This window comes from Colletes latitarsis, chromosome 4 (assembly GCF_051014445.1).
Source record: "Colletes latitarsis isolate SP2378_abdomen chromosome 4, iyColLati1, whole genome shotgun sequence".
Classification (NCBI taxonomy): Eukaryota; Metazoa; Arthropoda; class Insecta; order Hymenoptera; family Colletidae; genus Colletes; species Colletes latitarsis.
In genome coordinates this window covers 27,955,581-27,975,696 of record NC_135137.1, presented here as the reverse complement: position 1 = coordinate 27,975,696, position 20,116 = coordinate 27,955,581, and the positions used below count along the sequence as shown (strand labels likewise).

General features: G+C 31.9%; 2 protein-coding genes across 2 annotated transcripts in view; one reads left to right on the top strand and one right to left on the bottom strand.

Moving 5' to 3' along the window:
* LOC143341158 (UPF0235 protein C15orf40 homolog) overlaps positions 1-280 on the top strand; it is a 1,261-nt gene extending 981 nt beyond the window's left edge. Inside the window, exon 4 of the mRNA XM_076763880.1 lies at positions 41-280. Coding sequence (XP_076619995.1) covers positions 41-130 — 90 coding nt within the window. The 3' untranslated portion in view covers positions 131-280. The remainder of the gene's footprint in view (positions 1-40) is intronic.
* On the bottom strand, positions 235-20,116 carry Vdup1 (arrestin family protein Vdup1). Its single transcript, XM_076763869.1, has 6 exons — positions 19,595-20,116; positions 13,495-13,619; positions 10,884-11,101; positions 5,610-5,756; positions 2,958-3,179; positions 235-1,143 (listed from the first exon to the last, which is right to left on the bottom strand). The coding sequence occupies exons 1-6, from the start codon at positions 19,705-19,707 to the stop codon at positions 952-954; spliced, it is 1,017 nt and encodes a 338-aa protein (XP_076619984.1). The 5' UTR covers positions 19,708-20,116; the 3' UTR covers positions 235-951.

Genomic DNA, 20,116 nt, shown 5'->3' with positions numbered 1-20,116 from the left:
CTAATTTCCTTTTCTATTTTTTATCAAGAATCTTTTGTAGGGATCCAAAAGCAGACAGAAAGTTGTACTAGTGTCTGGCACCACGGTAGAGAATGTTTTGGAAAAATTAAAAGGAGAAATGGGAACTTGAGAATAGCAACGCTTAATTTATTAACGCGTTTTAATCTTTTATTGTCATAATAGCTATCTTATATATTTATATAAAATGTTTTACTCTCTTTCAAATGAGTCATATTTACTGTACATAAATATGGCAATCGTATCAACATAACATGTTCAATTAATTTATACAATAAAAAGATGTCTTTATACATTTGTTGGCGTTGTAAAAGTGTTTTCTTAATAATAGCATTAATTCCAACTGTTAAATGTACAATAGAAGAAGTTCGTCAACAGAGTTGAATTTTTTTTCGATATACAATCGAATTTCTTCTACGTACATTTATGTTTACTCTACTAAACGGTAATATTTATTAGTTCATAATTATAACATTTACAAAATATCAACGAGTTTTGGATAAAATACTTAATTTTTAATCACTAAAAAATGCATGTTTTTTTTTCTAAATAAAAATTCCTACATTTCCAGTGTTCAATAGCGAAAGTATATTTTTTTTAAATCGCAGTATAAATGAAAAGAAATATAAAAAATGGAATGTTAATTTAAACGAATAATATAATCTGTAATTGTCGTTTTGTCTTCGTATAAGTACAATATAAATACGTCAGTTTGTTTAGTTGGATTTCAGTTTGAGAAATATAAACACGTCAGTTCGTTTAGTTGATTTTCACTGCAAAACAAGCATTGTTATAAGCGTATTAATACTTTCGAAGGCTCAGAGTTCTTTTTTTTTAAATTTTCGTACGGTTATTGCACGTAACTTCGAAACGATTCTCATTGAGAAATTTATGTCTGCGTATCGAGGATGTCGGTGAAAGTTAATTAAACTTTCACTCTTGTATTTCGAAAGCTTTATCATCTAACCACGGCCGAAATATTGGCAACGTTGACGGATAATGTGCTCCTCTTTTCGATGGCGCGGTTCCTGCTGGAGCACCCTCCTGTCTCAAAGGATATGTGGCTAGGACAATTGGTATTTGCAGCTTGATCTCTTTATCCAAGCTCTTTGGACTTATTACAAACTGTAATAAAATAAGATACAGATATAATTTTGTTTAATTCTGTAATATAAAAGACAATAAACACTTCCAACCACAAGATTTAGTTTCTATTTACAATACTTAGAGGCTATTTAGAATAACATTTAATGTTATACAGGGAATTAATACAAAACATTATGATCTTAATTTTATGTGAGAGGAAAAGAACAATTTTAAATCACTAATTAATAATTTACTACGTTGAGCCATTTTTAAGAATTTGTGGATAATCCTGATTAAATTCGAACGATCTTGTGCCTCTTTTTATTTTCATTTTTATTTCTTTCCTTTGGGTTTTATGTCAGATAGATTCTGTGCAATTGTTTCTTTTTAGATCGTATTCTTAATTGTTTTTTGTATAATTAGGTTTCCCTCGAATAGTTAAAAATGTTATTGTAACTATTCTTATACAAATAATATTTGTATCTGTAAAACACATGAAATTGTTGAACTTTATTGAAAGAAACAAAATTTTTTAATAAATATAGCGATTTAATAGGTTCAAAGATATATTATTCCAGATTGTAAAATAGTTGTACAACGTTCGTTACCGTATATATAATCCAATTAATTGATAAACATGAGTTTGTAATTCATCTTCCTTAGAAAAGAATCGATATTCTTATTTTTTGTCCATGGAAAACTTGTTTCACTATTGTGAAATTCACGTAAAACGAAGTACAATAATTCGTATTTTCATGATTTTTTCTGATTATGTTGATTATTATTATATACTTGGAAACATGACACAATTATTGCTTTTCATTTGATATATGATAAAAATAATTAAAATCATTCGTAAGGGCGAAATAGAACAGTAAGATCAGTATTTTTCAAATTATTTTATTGCAAACGAAAAGCGATGAATATATCATAAGTATGAAATTATGTTAACAAATCATACGAAAAATAGGACAAATCTAGATGTATGATGCTGCTTCTTGGAAACGAAGTTATGAATGTTTCTTTTGTAATGACTATAAAAAACCTTTTACCGGGTATTTTTAATAAAAATACAATATTACGAATTCTTTTTATATTCTACTTTATAATTTACTCTTTTGTTCCGAGAAAAATGTTCGCACAGTAGTTTCAGAACTACTGTATCAAACAAAAAAGTTTGAAAAATTATCGCCATTCCGAGGTAAACCACCAAAAAAATAAAATATTAAATTATATAAAAATTAAACAGCACAAAACAGGCATGATTCCATAGTCGTGTTTCCATTAAACAATAATATCTTAGCATCTACAAACTACTAGTCTTCTCAATTTTTTGATTTATTCAACGAAATAGCAACGATCTCTAATGTTTACACTATTCTTCCTGAATATTGAAATTGAAAATAATCTTCTAACACGCGTTTCTTCGAGTATTTATGAAGAACATATTTAGACGAAGGGTCCTGATAACGTATCAGAGGGATCGAGAATCTTGATGTACATAAAAATTATTTATTCACTTATGACCTAAAACTATACGATCGATGGAAATGCAACGAATACCAAATAAGTGGGTAAATCACCACCGTCAATTGAAGAATAATTGTTTCGTTTGAATCGTTTGAAAGTTAGTGAGAATTACGCTTGGTAGCTCGTCTTTCCGCGTGCTTTCTCGAATGTAAATATTAACAGATGCTATTCTCGTAATTAAGAGATAATAAAGAAACTTTGCGTTTTGTTGGAACAGCGTTAAGTATATCGCGATGGAAGGCAAGGAGAGAGTGACGCCATTAGTCATGCTACACGCGGTCCTAATTATTACAATAAACGCTTTAAATACCACTTTTACTCACGTAAACGTGATAAAGAACGTTGATGAGGTGGCACCCTCGCAGATTGGTAGGCGGCAACGGTGGAACGTACATTTGCTCGTTTAACCACTCCTCGCCTTCGCCAGGACGGATTTTCCCTCTGGAAACACTTGCTAACTCTCGTGTCTCGCTCGCGAGCACTTTACCACGGCACAGGTACTGAATTGTTTCGGTCAAGGATGCTTTAGTCGATTTCATCGTCACCTGTTGAATCATTTCAATCCCGTACATATAGTCACGCGTCAGTCTTTCACGTCACCTACGCGCGGTGCAAGAATATTAGCTACACTGCAATTGAAGGCTAATAATTATTAAAGTCTCCGTGAATTCCTTTCTTTTTTTAATTTTTACACAGAAATACCTTTTGCGTTTTATATGGTAATTTATATGGTTTATTTATAGCGATTGACTAACATTTTTTAATTTTTTGCTTTTAAAAAGGTCGTTCCATGGTGTCCATGATTGACATTTGTTTATTGAAAATGAAAAAACAAGCATGAATTTGGCTATAACAAATATTACAATAAAAGAAAAATGACTTTGAAGGTTGATTATGAATTCTTCGTGTTTATCTTTCTATTTTTGAGGCCTAGAGAAATATAAAGAGTATGAATTTTGGGTTCATTCTAGCACGGGCTATACATATATTGAGTTGTTTACTGGTTATTAGCAAATTGTAGTAGTTTTGTTGAAATTTATTTAATAATTCTATATTCTCACGGCGTTTAATGACTCTTTTATTGCTTCTAATTTAAAATTTTATCCGAAACTTCATTTCTTTTTATACTCGTATTTATCTCTAACGAAAATTTAGTCAGACTTAACACGTTCATTGCCAGATCAAAACCGTATAATATTCTGAAAAAGTAAAATATTGATTTTAGACCATTGTAAGCTACATAATCTAAAATTTGTTTCACTACTAACCTTGTTAAAATTCACAAATTCTATCCAAATTCATTTCCCTGAACGCCTTAACTTGAGAATTAATTTTTCTAGTACCATAATGGTAAATCCTGTCACCCATATGTGGGTGACGTGACAGTCGAAGTGTTAAGTGGAAGCTTTATTCACCTCGTATAATACAAAAAGAAAAAGAAGTTAACTCGAAGCTGTGCGGTACAGTCATTTGGTTTCTACAGATCGAATTTGTCTAAATTGAACTCTGCAACTCAAAGTATAATTCGCCAATTGGTAACGGCCATCATGACAGTTCAAAGAATTCTAACAGTCCAAACATCAATCATTTAGAATTTGTTTCTGTCCCCTTTAAGTTCCGTTGCCATATGTTATACTGCAATGCTTGGATAACTGCCAGTCATTTTCGATTGGATAAGTGAACGGTAGTCATCCCTACTACTAAGAGGAGACTCCCCTTGACACAGCAAGAAACCTGATCTGGGCACGAATATTCATGAGACAATATACCTGGTACATAATGCAAAAATGAAACTTTTTTATTTTTGGTTTTTTTTTTAAATGAAACTTTTACCAATGTATTTGTGAGAGTTTTCTGATTAAAATAAGACCAAATATGATACAATTTGTTTTTAATCTACTCTTAATAAAGTATAAGATCGCGTTAAATACGATTAAATACGCAAATATGATTCAAGTTATATCGTATTTGGTCTTGTTTTAATCAGAGAAATAAGTAAAATCAAATACAATATAATTTGTTTTTAACCCACTTCTAACAGAGTATAAGATCGTGTTAAATACGATTAAATACGCAAATATGATGCAAGTTATACCTTGTTTGGTGTTGTTTTAATTAGAAAAACCTCACAAATATATTAGTAAAGGTCCCATAAATAAAAAATAAATAAGTTTCACATTGCGTTATTCTTATTTATCTTTCTTTCGCTAACCTTTTTTACCGTAATTCGGTTTGTGTCTTTGACTGAAAATTAATCAAGTTTTTATAACAGCAAAACTTCAATCCTGTGTTTCTGGCAGTTACCCAAGATTTGCTGTATTTCGTGTCGTTGACTTTTGTAACCAGCACTCAGTGTCCAATTGCATTCCTGTCATTTCTTTGCTTCAATAAAAATTGATGACATCGTCGATTATCGAAACGTACGGTTCATTAAATCGGAGCAAAATTATAAATTTGTTCAATATCAGTATTGAACTTATTTATTATTTTTTTCTTCCAATTCGATAAATTCATCTAATTCAAATCTAACGAAACTTGAGATCAAGGATGTCAAGAATGACTCCAGAAATGAAACTCGTCACAAGCAAACTTATCAAGTTGACTGCCATTCTAAAACCGTAAAATTATTTACGAGACAAAAACTTTGATTTTAGACAATTGTAAACTACACAACTTAAAACTTGTCGTAGCCTCACTAAAATTTATCAAAACTATACAAATTTATTTTCTTTAACATTTCAACTTGAGAATTAATTGTTTCAGTTTCACTGTTAAAAGTTCTGCCACCCATATATGGATGATGTGGCAATCAAAGTGTTAAAAGAATACTTCGATCCGATTTCTTTTCCTTTCAATTTGAATCGAAAGAACGCGTTCGCATTTTGAAAAATGTGCAACAGTATCGTATTATACCGACCCCATTTCAACGGTAGACATTCTTTTGGTTAACCGTGGAATCGAAACGCGATACGTACCTTGCTTCGATTGCTGACGGTCGCTGAAATGCCAATAGTTTCTCCGGGTACGTATCCGCCACGATCGAGACTCACCCTGCAGAATACAGGCCCTCCGGAGACGCAGGAGACACCGACTCGTTGCTCGATTTCTTGCCTTGCCGGTTGCTGTTAAATAATTTATTTCAAAATACTTGCACCGCGTGGATTTTAATATTTTTATTAAATAAGGGGGTAATTATTAATAAAAATAATATTAAATTGAGGGGGTAGTCTCATGTGAGACTTCAAAAAAAATAAATTTTTCTTTTATTTCACTTTTTAAAAGTACATATATGTATATATTTAAGAATGTACTGTTAAATTTTGAACGCCAAATTAAGGGGGTAGTCTCATGTGAGATCTAAAAAAAAAATCAATTTTTTTTTATTTCATTTTTTGAAAGTATATTTTGGCACAGAATGTTTTTTTCTGATGCTCTATCGATGGATCCATCGTATGTCAAATTTGGTTCAAGGACACATTTGACTGTTAAATTTTGAGAGATAAATGCCAAGTATTGTGGATTGTAGAACATTTTTTGTATAGCCCTCGTGGTAATTATCGTAATTATTAATTAGGACATTGTACAGCCCAGATATTACTGTTTCGAAAGGTTTAGACAGAGTCAAGAGATATTTGCTGTTTTTAAAAGTCGAAATTCTAGCGTTTGTGCCATTTGGGTGCCAACATTTTGGAAGGAATTCTGTATGGAGCTGGGATTGATTAGTATGATCTTGCAGACTTTAAATGCGTTTCTCTCGAAATGTTACTTTCTTAACTGGCTTGGATAAAATCTCAAAAACTATACGTTCGATTGCTCTGAAATTTTTACACGTTGTTCCACATACTAGCTCTTGCCTGTACCAAAATTATATTTTTCTAATGAGTATATCATATACTTTTATTAAAAAGTTTGCAGAAAAAATGACAAAATTTTGCAATTTTTAATTTAAGCTTTCGCCATTTTCCCAATTTTCAAGATAAATTAATTAGTTTGCTGTGGGCGATAGTAAGAAACCTACTGAATAAAAATCTTTTTGATTTTTTTGATTTACTCCAATATAGTTCAATAAAAATTATTGAAAAATTTATTTTGTATTCCCAAAGGATAGTTAAGTAAACTGCAAAAATAAATTATAGCGTTAGATGTAACATTTAGTTAAAAAAAATGAATAAAGATGGTTAAATTTTGCAACGTACACATGAACTACCCCATTAATTTTACGCGACTAGCGAAGGAATATTATAAAAATTGTAGATACTCAATGTACAAAACGACTGTCAACAACGAAGCTAATTAATAAGCGGTCGTGTAATAAGTGTGTGTTGTTAATGAGAATCTTCTGATCCTACAGTGGAACTCCCTTTATGTGAATATTGTTACATTCACATAATAGGAGTCCACTAATTATCCCCACTATTCGACACTTTTCATTCAAGTAAACGTTCAGATAAGTGAATTTAATCATACGTTTAGCTCATACCTCAGTTTTTAATATTTCAATTCTTATGGACGTGAAAGTATCTAGTAAGGACAGTAATTGGATGAAGCTTGGTAAATAAATTCTTTATTCATTTGAAGAATGAAAATAGTAATTATTGTGTTTGATAATTAACGACGAATTACTGACTTTACGAATGCAAGATCCTTCGTATTTTTTAAACACTATGAATTAACTTTATTTGCATCCGGCAGTGCTTTCAACCATTAGTAACTATATTTCAAGAATGAAGGACGTCGATATATCTAGGAATTAATTTCTTATCACAACCTTCACTATTTTACGTTACAACAACAAAGCTTAAATGTTTCAGAAGAAGAAGAAGAATGTAGAATGTGAATGTAGAAGATGTTGACATAACTGAAGTAACATTCGACGATAGTTCAGATAATAAATGCATTTATGAAAATTCTGTTGCAATAAATGTAGTTTTACTGTATTTGTTCAAACAAACGAACAATCGAAATATATGATTATTAAACGATACAACTGTTATTTTACAGCACCCCCAATGGCAATAGCGTTATTTACAATTCCACAAGTATTAGGATTATTTCTACGTAAAATCATTTACGTTGAAACTATTTTATCTCACATTTCATTACACCGTTTAAAATGACAACTTTTTTGTGTGTAATAATCGTTTCCACTGTTTACCGTATCAAAATTAGAAACGCTGCACGATGAAGAATATTTTTTTTTTTGCAATAGATCGACAGAACATAAAAAGTTGAATAATTTGATCATCTCAAGTTTTGTCCTATCAAAGTACCATTACAAGGTTCTGTTTAAGTATTTAAATAGTGTAAACACTTTGGGGGTTGATTTCACCCTCTTACAGTGAATATCATGTTAGGAAACGAAGTTATAATCTGTGCCGCCTAATTGTGTCGACTGAAGTCATTTCGTTAGTAACCAAAAATGTTCTCGTCTCTTGTAACGATGATAGAAGATTGTCAGATTGTATTGCATTCTTCCTAGTTAACAGGGTTTGCATTACATGTTATTTGTTCACTCATAAACTATTCTGCCATTAATATATTTTATCGCTTTAACTCTAAATATCAGTGTGAGAAAAATAATTTTGTCTTACTAGCGACTTGCACTACTTATACACCAGAAGTTTCGAAATTTTTTAATTGCCTAGCTTGCAAGTTGAAATCGTTCAAAAATTTCATTGTTACAGACAAAATTGCAATGTTATCCTCATAGTTTGTTACAACATTAAAAGCAATTTTGACCGTTATAAAATTGTTCACTAAGGAGCTAAAAAAAATTCTCAAGATGAGACGTTATGGAAAATAAATCTGGACAGAACCCATGAATTCCAACGAGGTTCCAAAAGTAAAGATGAGGTTAATTAGTTTTCTTCCTCTGGGAACAAAAGATTCACAGCGTAGAAAATTTGATGGATTTTGTCTGACAATGAATGCGTTAATAAGGAGAAGGATATTGGACAAGGACACGATGCTGCGTTTAGATAATAGAACCTCGTGATAACGAAGCCTTTGAATAACATTCGCATAATGGAGGCTCTACTGTACTTACGATAGAACTTTAATGAAATTCTCGTATACGATATATTTTTTTTTGTATTCCGTGCCACTTCGAGTTTCATTTATTTCTATGCTGCACGAGAGATCAATACATCGGATATCAGTTAGAAACATGCCGATTATGCAACGCAAGGCGTGTGCAATGAATGTGACTGTACAGTTGAATCAACAATGCGGTCGCGATCGGTGCTGAATGTCACGTGCCTACGTAACAATTATCTTATATTACACGTTATCGTATTATGCGAATGTATCTCTTCTGTCTTCCAAACGGGAACACATCGCCCACGGTCCACGCCTTACCTACGTAAACAGATGCGACTTCCTTAAAATGTCACAGAACTGATCCTAAAGCGAAGTGTTTTGCAATTTGTAAATACGCTACAGAAGAAAAATATATTGCACAGCGTTGTGTAAAAATTGCTAATGTGCAAACAGACTTAATCACTTTGGATATGAAGTGACGGTGCTACACTACAAGACACAAAAACAGCAGAATTAAACATTAGAAGTTCCAGTTTGTTTGTATATACAGCAGAGTTCCGATTATCTGGACTGTACGAATAACTGACATATTTTTACCCCGATTACTCTTCGGTAAGTGTTACGGATTTTATTTTACACAAACAAAGAAGTAACAACTGTAGGCATCCAGCAGTAACATTGATGCTAAACAGTTGACGAATATACCATAGGAATTTTATATATTTTATTTTTTATTAAGAAATTGTATTACTACATTACACATGGCGATGTTTATTAACAATGAAAAATAAATTGTCAAGAAAAATCGATAAGGGGAAGGTGCCTACATTTTTCGATGAAAACAAAAATTTTTAAATTGTCCTGGAAAAATTATTTTTAGTTTCAGGGGTCAATTACACGCATTTTTGGTAAACAAACATATCCCCGAAATCCTATCCACTTTTGAGAAAAATATTCAGTAAGTGGACAAATTTTTCGTCGAAATTAAAAAATTTCAAATTGCTTTAAAAAAATTATATTTAGTTGCGGGGGTCGATTAGAATCATTTTTGGTGAATATACATACCCCCGAATTCCTACCCACTTTTGAGAAAAAAATTCGGGTAGGGACTGAAATTTTTCGGCGAAAAGAAATTTTTCAAATTGTTCTAAAAAAATTATTTTCTTTTGAAAGGGTTAATTATAATCATTTTTGGTGAATAGACATATCTCCGAAATCCTATCCACTTTCGAGAAAAAAATTCTTTACTGAAAATATAATGTGTGGCGAGAAATGTTTCCTCGAAATTTCATGCGCATCTTTAAAACGTCATAACTTCTGAACGGATTGGACGATTTTAATGTTTCAAAAGGCAAACAACGCGTATTTTGGTGCAGAATATGTAGAAACTCCAAGAATATTCGAAAAGTTATTCCTTAACTCCGTAAAATGAGAAAACCCCCATAAACATGGTCCTATCTTCAAACGAGCATAACTCCTACAATAGTGAGTGTGCCTCATTGAAATTTTTTTTAAAGGTAGAGCTCATGGGTACCTACAAAAAAGTATTAGGCAACATTTCCGTACAGCGTCAAACAAATTCATTAAAAATCATAAACGAATTTTTAAGAAAAATCGACAAGGGGGTGGTGCTGAAATTTTTCGGTGAAAAAAAAAATTTCGAATTGTTCTAGAAAAATTATTTTAGGCTGCAAGGATCAATTATAATCATTTTTGTTTAATATATATACCACCGAAATCCTACGCACTTTCGAGAAAAAAATTCGTGTAGATTGGACAAATTTTTTAACATAATTTTGTTAATAACTTTTCAACGAAGCCTCGATCAACAAATTGATATTCTTGATTCTCGTCTTATTTTGGCCTCTAGAATCTCCCATTAAAATTTTTCTCAGAGGTGGCCGAACACCCTGTATATTAATGATCGATAAATCAAACGCGAACTAGGCAAGACTCGACGCTTTTTCGTTAAAAAAAGAAAAACAAGCGATAATAATAGCGAGAAAATGAGTGCCCGTTAAAGAAATAAAATCCGGTTTCTTGAAAGACAAGTTGGTACCATAAATATGCGTAGCCATTATTAGCGGCGGGACTGCTATGCCGGAACATAGAAACTTTTCCGAACTATCTTTATCGAAACTCCATCGCTTCGTAATAAAGGTACGTATAAATATGAAACGCGATATCATCCATAATGCAAGTGAACTTACCGCCAGGATCGGCGGCTCTAAATTCAGATCGATGGGGTTCATCACGATGAAGACCTGCTGATTCTTGTGCGTCAGTCCGCCGGGTTCACGGAGAGCAGCCTTGCAATAATATTGCACCCAGCCGTGTTTGCCCAAGAAAGTAGACGGCAGGCCCAGGGGCAGGCCTAATTTGAATGGAAAGCTATGGATCCCCGGCGACAGCAGCGACGGTCCTTCTCCTGGGTGGCGGTGTCGTCGGCCGAGGAACAGAGAACGAGGAAGAACAGTTTTGACATTATTATGCGCCGCGCGAGTCGCAGGTGCGGCGGGACGAATGTGAGAGAAAAAATATTTGTACGATGCTGACGAAGTATGTACTAACAAGGGGACCTTACCAGGTGCAAGTTATAGTACACAGGGTGTTGGGACCTGGGAAAAATTTTAATAGGAGATTCTAGAGGCCAAAATAAGACGAAAATGAAGAATACCAATTTGTTGATTGAGGCTTCGTTAAAAAGTTATTAAGGTTTAAAGTTCCGTCTGTAGAACGGCAATCTGCGAACAGCTGCGTACGCGTGATAGTGGTTCTCACTCAGAAAACTGTGAGGTTGTCGCTACGTCAGTAAGTAGAGTTTCTTATGCTGAATGAGAACCACTATCGCGTGTACGCAGATTGCCGTTCTACAGACGGAACTTTAAACATTAATAGCTTTTTAACGAAGCCTCAATCAACAAATTGCTATTCTTGATTTTCGTCTTATTTTGGCTTCTAGAATCTCCCATTCAAAATTTTCCCCAAGGGTGGCCGAACATCCTGCATACCTAGTATCAAAAAACCCTAATAGGTTTCTTCACAGTGGGCCTTCGTTTTCGAGATATTTTGATTTAAAGTTTGGTACGCATGTCACAAAGGAATTACTTAAATTTATTTTGCAAAATACATTTTGGGTTGGAAGCTTTTTGGTAGTGGGTTCGAATCTCTGCCAAGTTACTTTCTTCTTTTATTATTTTGAAGTGCAAAAATATATTTTATTTATTATGTATATGTCGTTATAATAAAAATAAATATATATACAACAAAATTATATTACATTCTTCGGAAGTATAACTACATAATTATCTAGCACAAACTAATGAAGATTAAACGAAAAATATACAAATACAGAGAAAATAAACAAGTATGGAAAATAGTAACATGTATCTGTACTGTGCACACATTAATTGTCAGAACTATTCTGATGAATGCTATAAAACTAAACTAATGATATTATAATTCGTGAAATGCTATGCTGCCTTTCAATGCTAAAAGCTGCCCCCACCTCTGGTTTAACCTCTTCAAGGATACTAGCAGACACGCGTACGTGAGTAAATTCGTAATTAAATTTTCTAATAATAAAACAGAGCAGCATCGTCACAGAATTGGCAGACGTCATGAATCAATATCAGTCAGAATTGCTGTTTATTTCGAGTAAAATAATTCGTCCCTAAAGACATTAACATTCGATATTTACAAACATATTAAATGATCCTTGTGTCTTTTATGTTTGAAAGTCATACAAAGTATCGAACAAAATGTTCGAAATAAAAATTTTGCTAGAAGTAAATTGTACTTCTGCGTACAATGGTGCAATTTGTAATTAATAAAGTTGTTGATTCATTCGATTAATTCACTAACAAATATTTTGTAAAATCTGTTAAATATTTAATTGACTTGTTAACAATGTTCAGTGATTACATTCTCTTTGATGATTTCTGCCTTCGTGATCATTGAATCGGTACATGGAAACAGTATTAATGTGATTAAATTCTGTTTAGCTTTGTTATCCAGATCGTCGATTGTTTCTTTTAATTCTGATATTGAAAATATTGGCGGTAGTTTACGATTCAATTTGGTCATTGAATACAGAATTCTGTTTAGTAAGAAAACTATTCTGAAGTTATTTATTTATTTTTCTCGGAGACCACTTTTTTTAAGCTATTCCATAACTGTCGAAAATATATTGCTCGTAGTTTTTTATATGTTTTATTATCAATCTCAATTGGTAGGGACAGAAAAAGAGAAAAATCAAATAAAGCGACCAGAAAAATCTGTATGATTTTCATATATCGTTTCAGATACTTTTTTAACATGCTTGACCACCCCTATTATGTGGATAACAATAATTCAAAACTGGAATAAAATGAACACAATCGATGATACCATTTTTTATACCATATCTTAATCAAATATTATGAGAAGAGCTGACTTTTAATGATATCCTTGTACCATTTAATAAGATGAATCTTAAAACGAATCTACTAGAATAATAACTAATATAAGAACCCTTCTCGATAAAAAAAAATCGTTCCTCAACAGGTATATCATCCCCCTTATATCAGAACCACGAATGTACGACTTTTCACCTTTCGTAGTAAAGATGTATTTTTATTTTCTTTTCAACTCTATGTAAAACTGTATATGTTAAATAACAAAGATGATTATTGTCCAAGTTCAACAACACCAGAACTTCGAATTTAAAAATTTACGAATTGCAGATTTATGGTTGTGGTATAAGAGAGACGTATGCGTATTCTAGCAGTTTTCTCTGGACGACCACGTTAAATGTACTGCAATGCAATTTCTTTTCATTACCTGGTTCCCCCAGTAATCTCATGCGAAAATCTATGTAGTTTTCCTTGTCGTAGACCCTCTCTGCGCGCTGACTACGTACGCGGACCACTCCTTCGCCGATTACATGAAAATGCAATCCTGAAACGCTGCGACACATGAAACGTATCATGAAAGAAACATCCCGTCAACGTATGGGTTGCTTTAATATTATATAATTCGCGAGAAATTCAGTTATACGAGGCACGTCAATTTAAAGCGTACATTATTAGTGAATTACAAACGACAGCTAGATTATTCATTTCATGACGATAATCGCTATTTTTCTCGTTTCATTTAAACTTTATTTTCGTAAAATGAACATTAGAAAGTAAAAAGGAAGGACTAATTTCGTTTCGTTCGATTTGCCAATTGTTTTTAGAATCTATAGATATTATATGATTTTTGTGCAACATTAAATTGAAACTTCACAATGTTTTTGATATATATTTTTAAATTAGAGACATAAATAGAATAGATGCGATCAACAAATGCGTAGAAAAAGCTACTAATTTGTATCAAAAAATTTAATCGTTGTAAATAAAGAAACTGAATACACTTTCCAATATAAATCCAATATAATTTTTGTGTCGTACATAAAAATTCATCTGACTTGAACATCAAAATGTCAATGTTTACGTTATCCATACTTTCTACAAATTTAAAAAATACTTGTTTCTAAATATGTATTATTATGATAACATTTATAATTAATTTAAAGAAAACGAAAAATAATTATTTTTATTTTTATTTTAATGTACACACTTGTTGTAACATGTGTTATAGCATGAGAATCGCGAAGGTTGAAAAATAATACAAGAAGAAACTAGTATTTGCCAAATATGGCGCGCTACGCGGTAAGTGGTTAGGTACTGGACATCGAGAGCATTTTAAATTTTAACTATTTCATTGCAGTATATCGAATGCAACTTCAAATATGTATCGTGGCTATAAAAACATGAGAAAATAAAATTTTCTTTAAATAAAATGAAATAAATTAAAGAAAATAAAGAGACAATAGTTTGCATTAAATGGCAATGGACGAATTTCTGATATTCGCGTAATATAAATTTGTGTATTCAATTCATTCTGCTTTCTAAAAAGTGGTAATGATTATACACGCTAGAAATTATTACCTTGCAGTAACATTCAGAAGTGTGTTAATGACGTAATTTATATAATTACAAAAAGCGGAAAAAGCTTAAAGACGTTAACGTATTTTATTACTATTATTATGCTTACTATTCCATGACTAATTAATTTTTCCAGAGCGAAAATATACTTTTCAGAGCCTTCTATTAAACAATAGTAGAGACATTTTTATAGTCGTGTGTCATAAACGTAAAATATGATATAAATATATAATAATAATATGATAATATGATAAATACTTAAAAGCTATACATGATCAATGTTTGCTATTAATACTTTTGATGTTCAATAATAATTATGTAACTCTTTATCATTCGTTTTATAATCGTGTTTTAATTCGTATAAATGCGTTAATTCCACTAATAATTTCAAATTTTACAACGAAGAATCCTCAACTTTTTAACTTAAATACAAAAATAATAAGTGAAAGATAAATAATTCGTTGTTTATTAAAAGAAAAATAAAATTTCAATTATAGAATTAAACATTTCACAAGAAGTAAATACGAATTAAAATTTTTTATAGAATATACGTCGCCAATAAATTCCTATACTTCTAGATGCTCGAGTTAAAAGAAACCATAAGTGTATAATGTTTTCAGCTTTTGCAAGAAAATTGATTGCTTACTTTTTTATTCAATTTTTACATATATTTCTAATTGAATTAAAATGCAAAGGTTTTTTCTATCACTAATTAATTCAACAGTGAAAAGGTTAATAGTGAGGGAACCTTTCTCTACGCAACTTGTACAGTTTCTCATGCTAACTTACTTGTTTCCCACGTTATTGTACCATTGTTTTTACAGATAGTACTGTAGAACTACAGTGAGTCGCAAATTTTGATAACAATACATAAAATGAAAGGGCAATAAAAAGACTGTAATATTTTGTTTATTAAGAAATAGATAGTTTAAATCTTAAATTAATTAAGACATAAAATAAAGATGAAATTCGTTATAAAATTATGGAAGAAAAGAACTGAATTTTTACATCACAAAATTATTGGGGCATGTCGTACAAATCTATATTTTATTACAGTTAATATTTTTGTTGCAGACTATTTTGTTTATGACTTATGCGAATTATTTTGACATTGTTTCTATTCCTCCTTCAATCTATATTGCAGATTACTTCTGTTTATAATAAAGTGTTTACATATTTTATCATGAAGTGTATTTGACACCATTTTAATTGGATTTAAATCTAATGATTACACCATTATTATACTATCCTTGATTTATTTTTAGGATCGTTATCTTGATAAAAATGAAAAATATCTAAAATACTTATTTCTTCAGCACTTCCCTTAAAATTATTTTTCATAACGTTTAAGTACATCCATAGTCTTTGTGATAAAGTATAATTTACCAGCACTATGATAACTGATGAATCTTCAAATTATCACATTACCACACTATATTAAAACGCGATACACAAAGTCAGCTTTACCTCGTCGTTTCCTTTTGTCTAAACTCAATATAATGGAATAGTCTCCGAAAAGAAGCCATACGCCAATGAAACAAATAAACGAAAATGTTTTACAATTTACAGTAACGTATGTTTACGAACGTTGAAAATGTTTTCATCCATGAAAGCAAATTTAATTTTCAATTAAATAATCTTAAAAATCAAATCTTCAGCTTACGGTAAAATATGGGGGTGGACTCATTATAATCTGGGGTTGTTTTCCCGTAATCAAAGTGAGTAATTTGCATATCGTGAAAATGGAATATGGATAAATATAAGTATACAAATATTCTTAACCAGAATTTACACGTTAATGTGAATAAATAGGAAATTTCTAGCGATTTCATTTTTTATCAAGCTGCGATCTCAAGCATGTAGTTCGCATAACTCGGGAGCGGTTATTATGTAACTGTTCAAAACCAATGGAAACACTTCGATCGAGACCACGCATCAACCTTATTGTAAAGTTGTGGGCAGAGCTAGTAGCGAATACAAAGGTGATGGAGGGGAGTATCGTTGACAACAAAAATCTATTATTTGAGTTTTAATTGCTTTAAATGTTTTCTTCATACATCGACAAATGTTGTACAATCATCAAAACTTTAATAGTTCTATTTCTATTTATAGTTTTTAAGGGTTGAATTTTCGAATCCTCGAAGTCTTGAATTTTTTTCGACACTTTTTTATTAGCTTCCTCTACCCCCTTAGAGTCCTTCTAGATCAGCTACTTTCTAATTAGACTGCGGATGTTTATGCATGTATAGAAAATTTTAATTCTCAAAAAACCATAGAATGCACTTAATATACAAAAATATAAGAAATACTTCAAGTAAGATACAAATTATTATATTTAGGGGTTGAGCTCCCATTTCATTAATTCTATTAATGAAAATATGAATTTCTATTCTTTTATGTACGAACACGTCTAAGAGATGGTGTTTACTGTTAGTTGCAGAAGTATTTCTAAACGATGGAAGATGAAACTTGCAAATAAAAGTATTGCATTCTTGAATGTTTGATAGAAATAAATAAAAAATGACATTACTAAAAAACGTGACATTTTTTATTTATATTAAATGCCAGTGTACGAATACGACAGCAACTTTATATTACTGTGAATTGGATTTTTATTATTATAATAAGAAAATACATGAGTAGAAACAGCTGAATTGCATATAAATGTGCTGGTGCAAGATATTAAGAATGGTTGAACCGCGAATGGCTTAGGCGTTTCACGATCAAATTATCTACTACTTGATTAAAAATATTATAGTCCATTTATCTTCTTTTTATTTTTCGTATTTTTATCAAATGATTTGTGTCAATGCTTTTGCCATTCACTGTGTACACTAGGGTGAACTTTTAGGGTGGATTTTTCGAAACTTTATTCGTACGACCCTTCCAATTCGTTCCATTTTGTGAAAACATAATTTCTGCAAAATTCAAGATGATTGAATAACTGGAAGAGGGTTTTGTTTATGCAAAGAAAATGAATTTCGTTAAAAATGAAAAAACGCAGATTTTATGATGCCATTTGATTGCTACAGGTCATGTTAGAGTAAAATTCGTGCAATTATAACTTATTGTAGCAAGAATAGTTATTTATTAACAATTATAAGAATGTAGACATCGTAAAAAAATAATATAATAATCCTCATTGACAATCGCTGATTTTTGAAATTTTGATTATTTCTTTAAAAGCCAGAATCAACTTGTATACAAAGGATAGAAATACGGTGGAGTACGTTTGCAAATACTCACATTTATTACAAATTTTGACTTAGAAAGAGGAGACACACCTCTGAGGTCGTCGATTATATTTAAACTTTTTGGAAGATATTTAACGTTTAATTATTAAATTTCTATACACAGAGTGTTCGGCCACACCCGGGGAAAAATTTTAATGGGAGATTCTAGAGGCCAAAATAAGACGAAAATCAAGAATATCAATTTGGTGATTGAGGCTTCTTTAAAAAGTTATTAAAAAATTAAATTAAAAAATTTCAAATCATTCACGGAAAAATTATTTTCGGTTGCGGGAGTCGATAACAATCATTTGTGGTGGATAGACATATCATTGAAATCCTATGCATTTCCGAGAAAAAAATTCGAGTATGTGGACAAATTCGACAAAATTAAAAAATTTCAAATCGTTTGAAAAAATTATTTTTGATTGTAGAGATCAATTATAATCATTTTTGGTCAATACACATACGCTCGATATCCCACGCATCTTCGAGAAAAAAATTCTTTACCGAAAATATAATTTCTGACCAGAAATGCTTCCTCGAAATTTCATACAAATGTTTAAAATATCATAACTTCTGAATGGATTGGACGATTTTAATGTTTCAGGAGGCAAACAACGCGTATTTTAGTGGAGAATATTTAGAAATTCTAATAATATTGAAAAAGTTGTACCTTAACACCGTGAAGTGAGAAAAATCCCATAAAAATGGTTCAATCTTTAAACGCCCATAACTTCTACAATAGTGAACGTATCTCAATGAAATTTAGTATGGAAGTAGAGCTCATGGATACCTACAAAAATGTACTAAACAAAATTTCCGTAGGACGTTAAACAAATTTATTAAAAATCACAAACGAATTTTTAAGAAAAATCGACAGAGGGTAGCTGCTGAAATTGAAAAGTTTCAAATCGTGTTGAAAAAATTATTATCGATTGCGGGGGTCAATTACAATCATTTTTGGTGAATACACATACCTCCAAAATCTTACGTTCTTTCGAGAAAAAAATTCTTTACCGAAAATATACTATGTGACCGGAAATGTTTCAATAATTTTTTAACGAAGCCTCAATCAACAAATTAGTATTCTTGTTTTTTGTCTTATTTTGGCCTCCAGAATCTCCCATTAAAATTTTTCCCAGAGGTAGCCGAATAGCCCATACATATGTAGTTTCTTCAAACGCAATATCTGTGACAGTGAAGACAAATAGTTGTAGATACGTATTTAAACAATTTCTTTTTGCAGATCCATACTCGTAACAAACAGCAGCTGTCATGTCATATTAATAGACTCTTACACGCTGAAGGCGCAACCATTCGTATAAATTGATAAATCTAATCAATTTTATTAGATAGTAATAACTTCTTCAACGAAACTTTTAAAATAGAGTTACAATCCTATTTGTAATTAAAAGGGTGCCACGATTGGCTTAGAACTTGAAAATTTCAATACTTTTAAAATACAAATAGGATTCTAACACATATTACAATCCTACACATAACTCTAGTAAAAATACTAAAATTTCGAAATTCTAAACCGTGGCACCGTTTCCTATTGCCCGATCGACTTTCCCTTTTGCAGAAATTGTTCCCCTATCGAACGTAACGAATCTAAACAATCTTAGATAAAGATTTCGTTGGTCAAAGATTTACCCTGGCGCCACAGAGCGAATCACGAATCTCGTGTCATAAATTTCGCGCTACTTGTTGCGTACTTACTAAGCCTCATCGTCCAACTCGATTAGCACACGTCCGGACAGAAAGTGACCGGGAAAGTACAACAGATTCGTGTTGTCGAAAAGTATCAGAAACTTGCTCAACTTTCGCGTCATGGTTTCGCGTGTCACGGTGTTCACCAACAGCGACGACGACGAGGACGACGGACCGCGCTCACGTCGGAACGGCGTCGCGGTAACTGATTATGCACCGAGTCGCGGTCACGAAATTTTTTCCATCGGGTACTGCACGCATGTCAGTGAGAATCACTGGTACACGTCGGATAGCAGCAACAGCACGCCCATAACCTTGCACACGCAACGTTTCTCTCTTTGTAAAGTCAGCGGGAATCTCGCTCGGCCGGGCAGGCTTTTCTCCATCGAGCGATCGCGACGCTGGCCACTATCATTTTACCCGGCACTTCACCGACGATTTTCGATCACCGGATGACCGAAACGTAACGCGAACACGGACGAAACGGAACAAAGACACGTCGATAACGACGCGTTTACGCTATTATCCGTC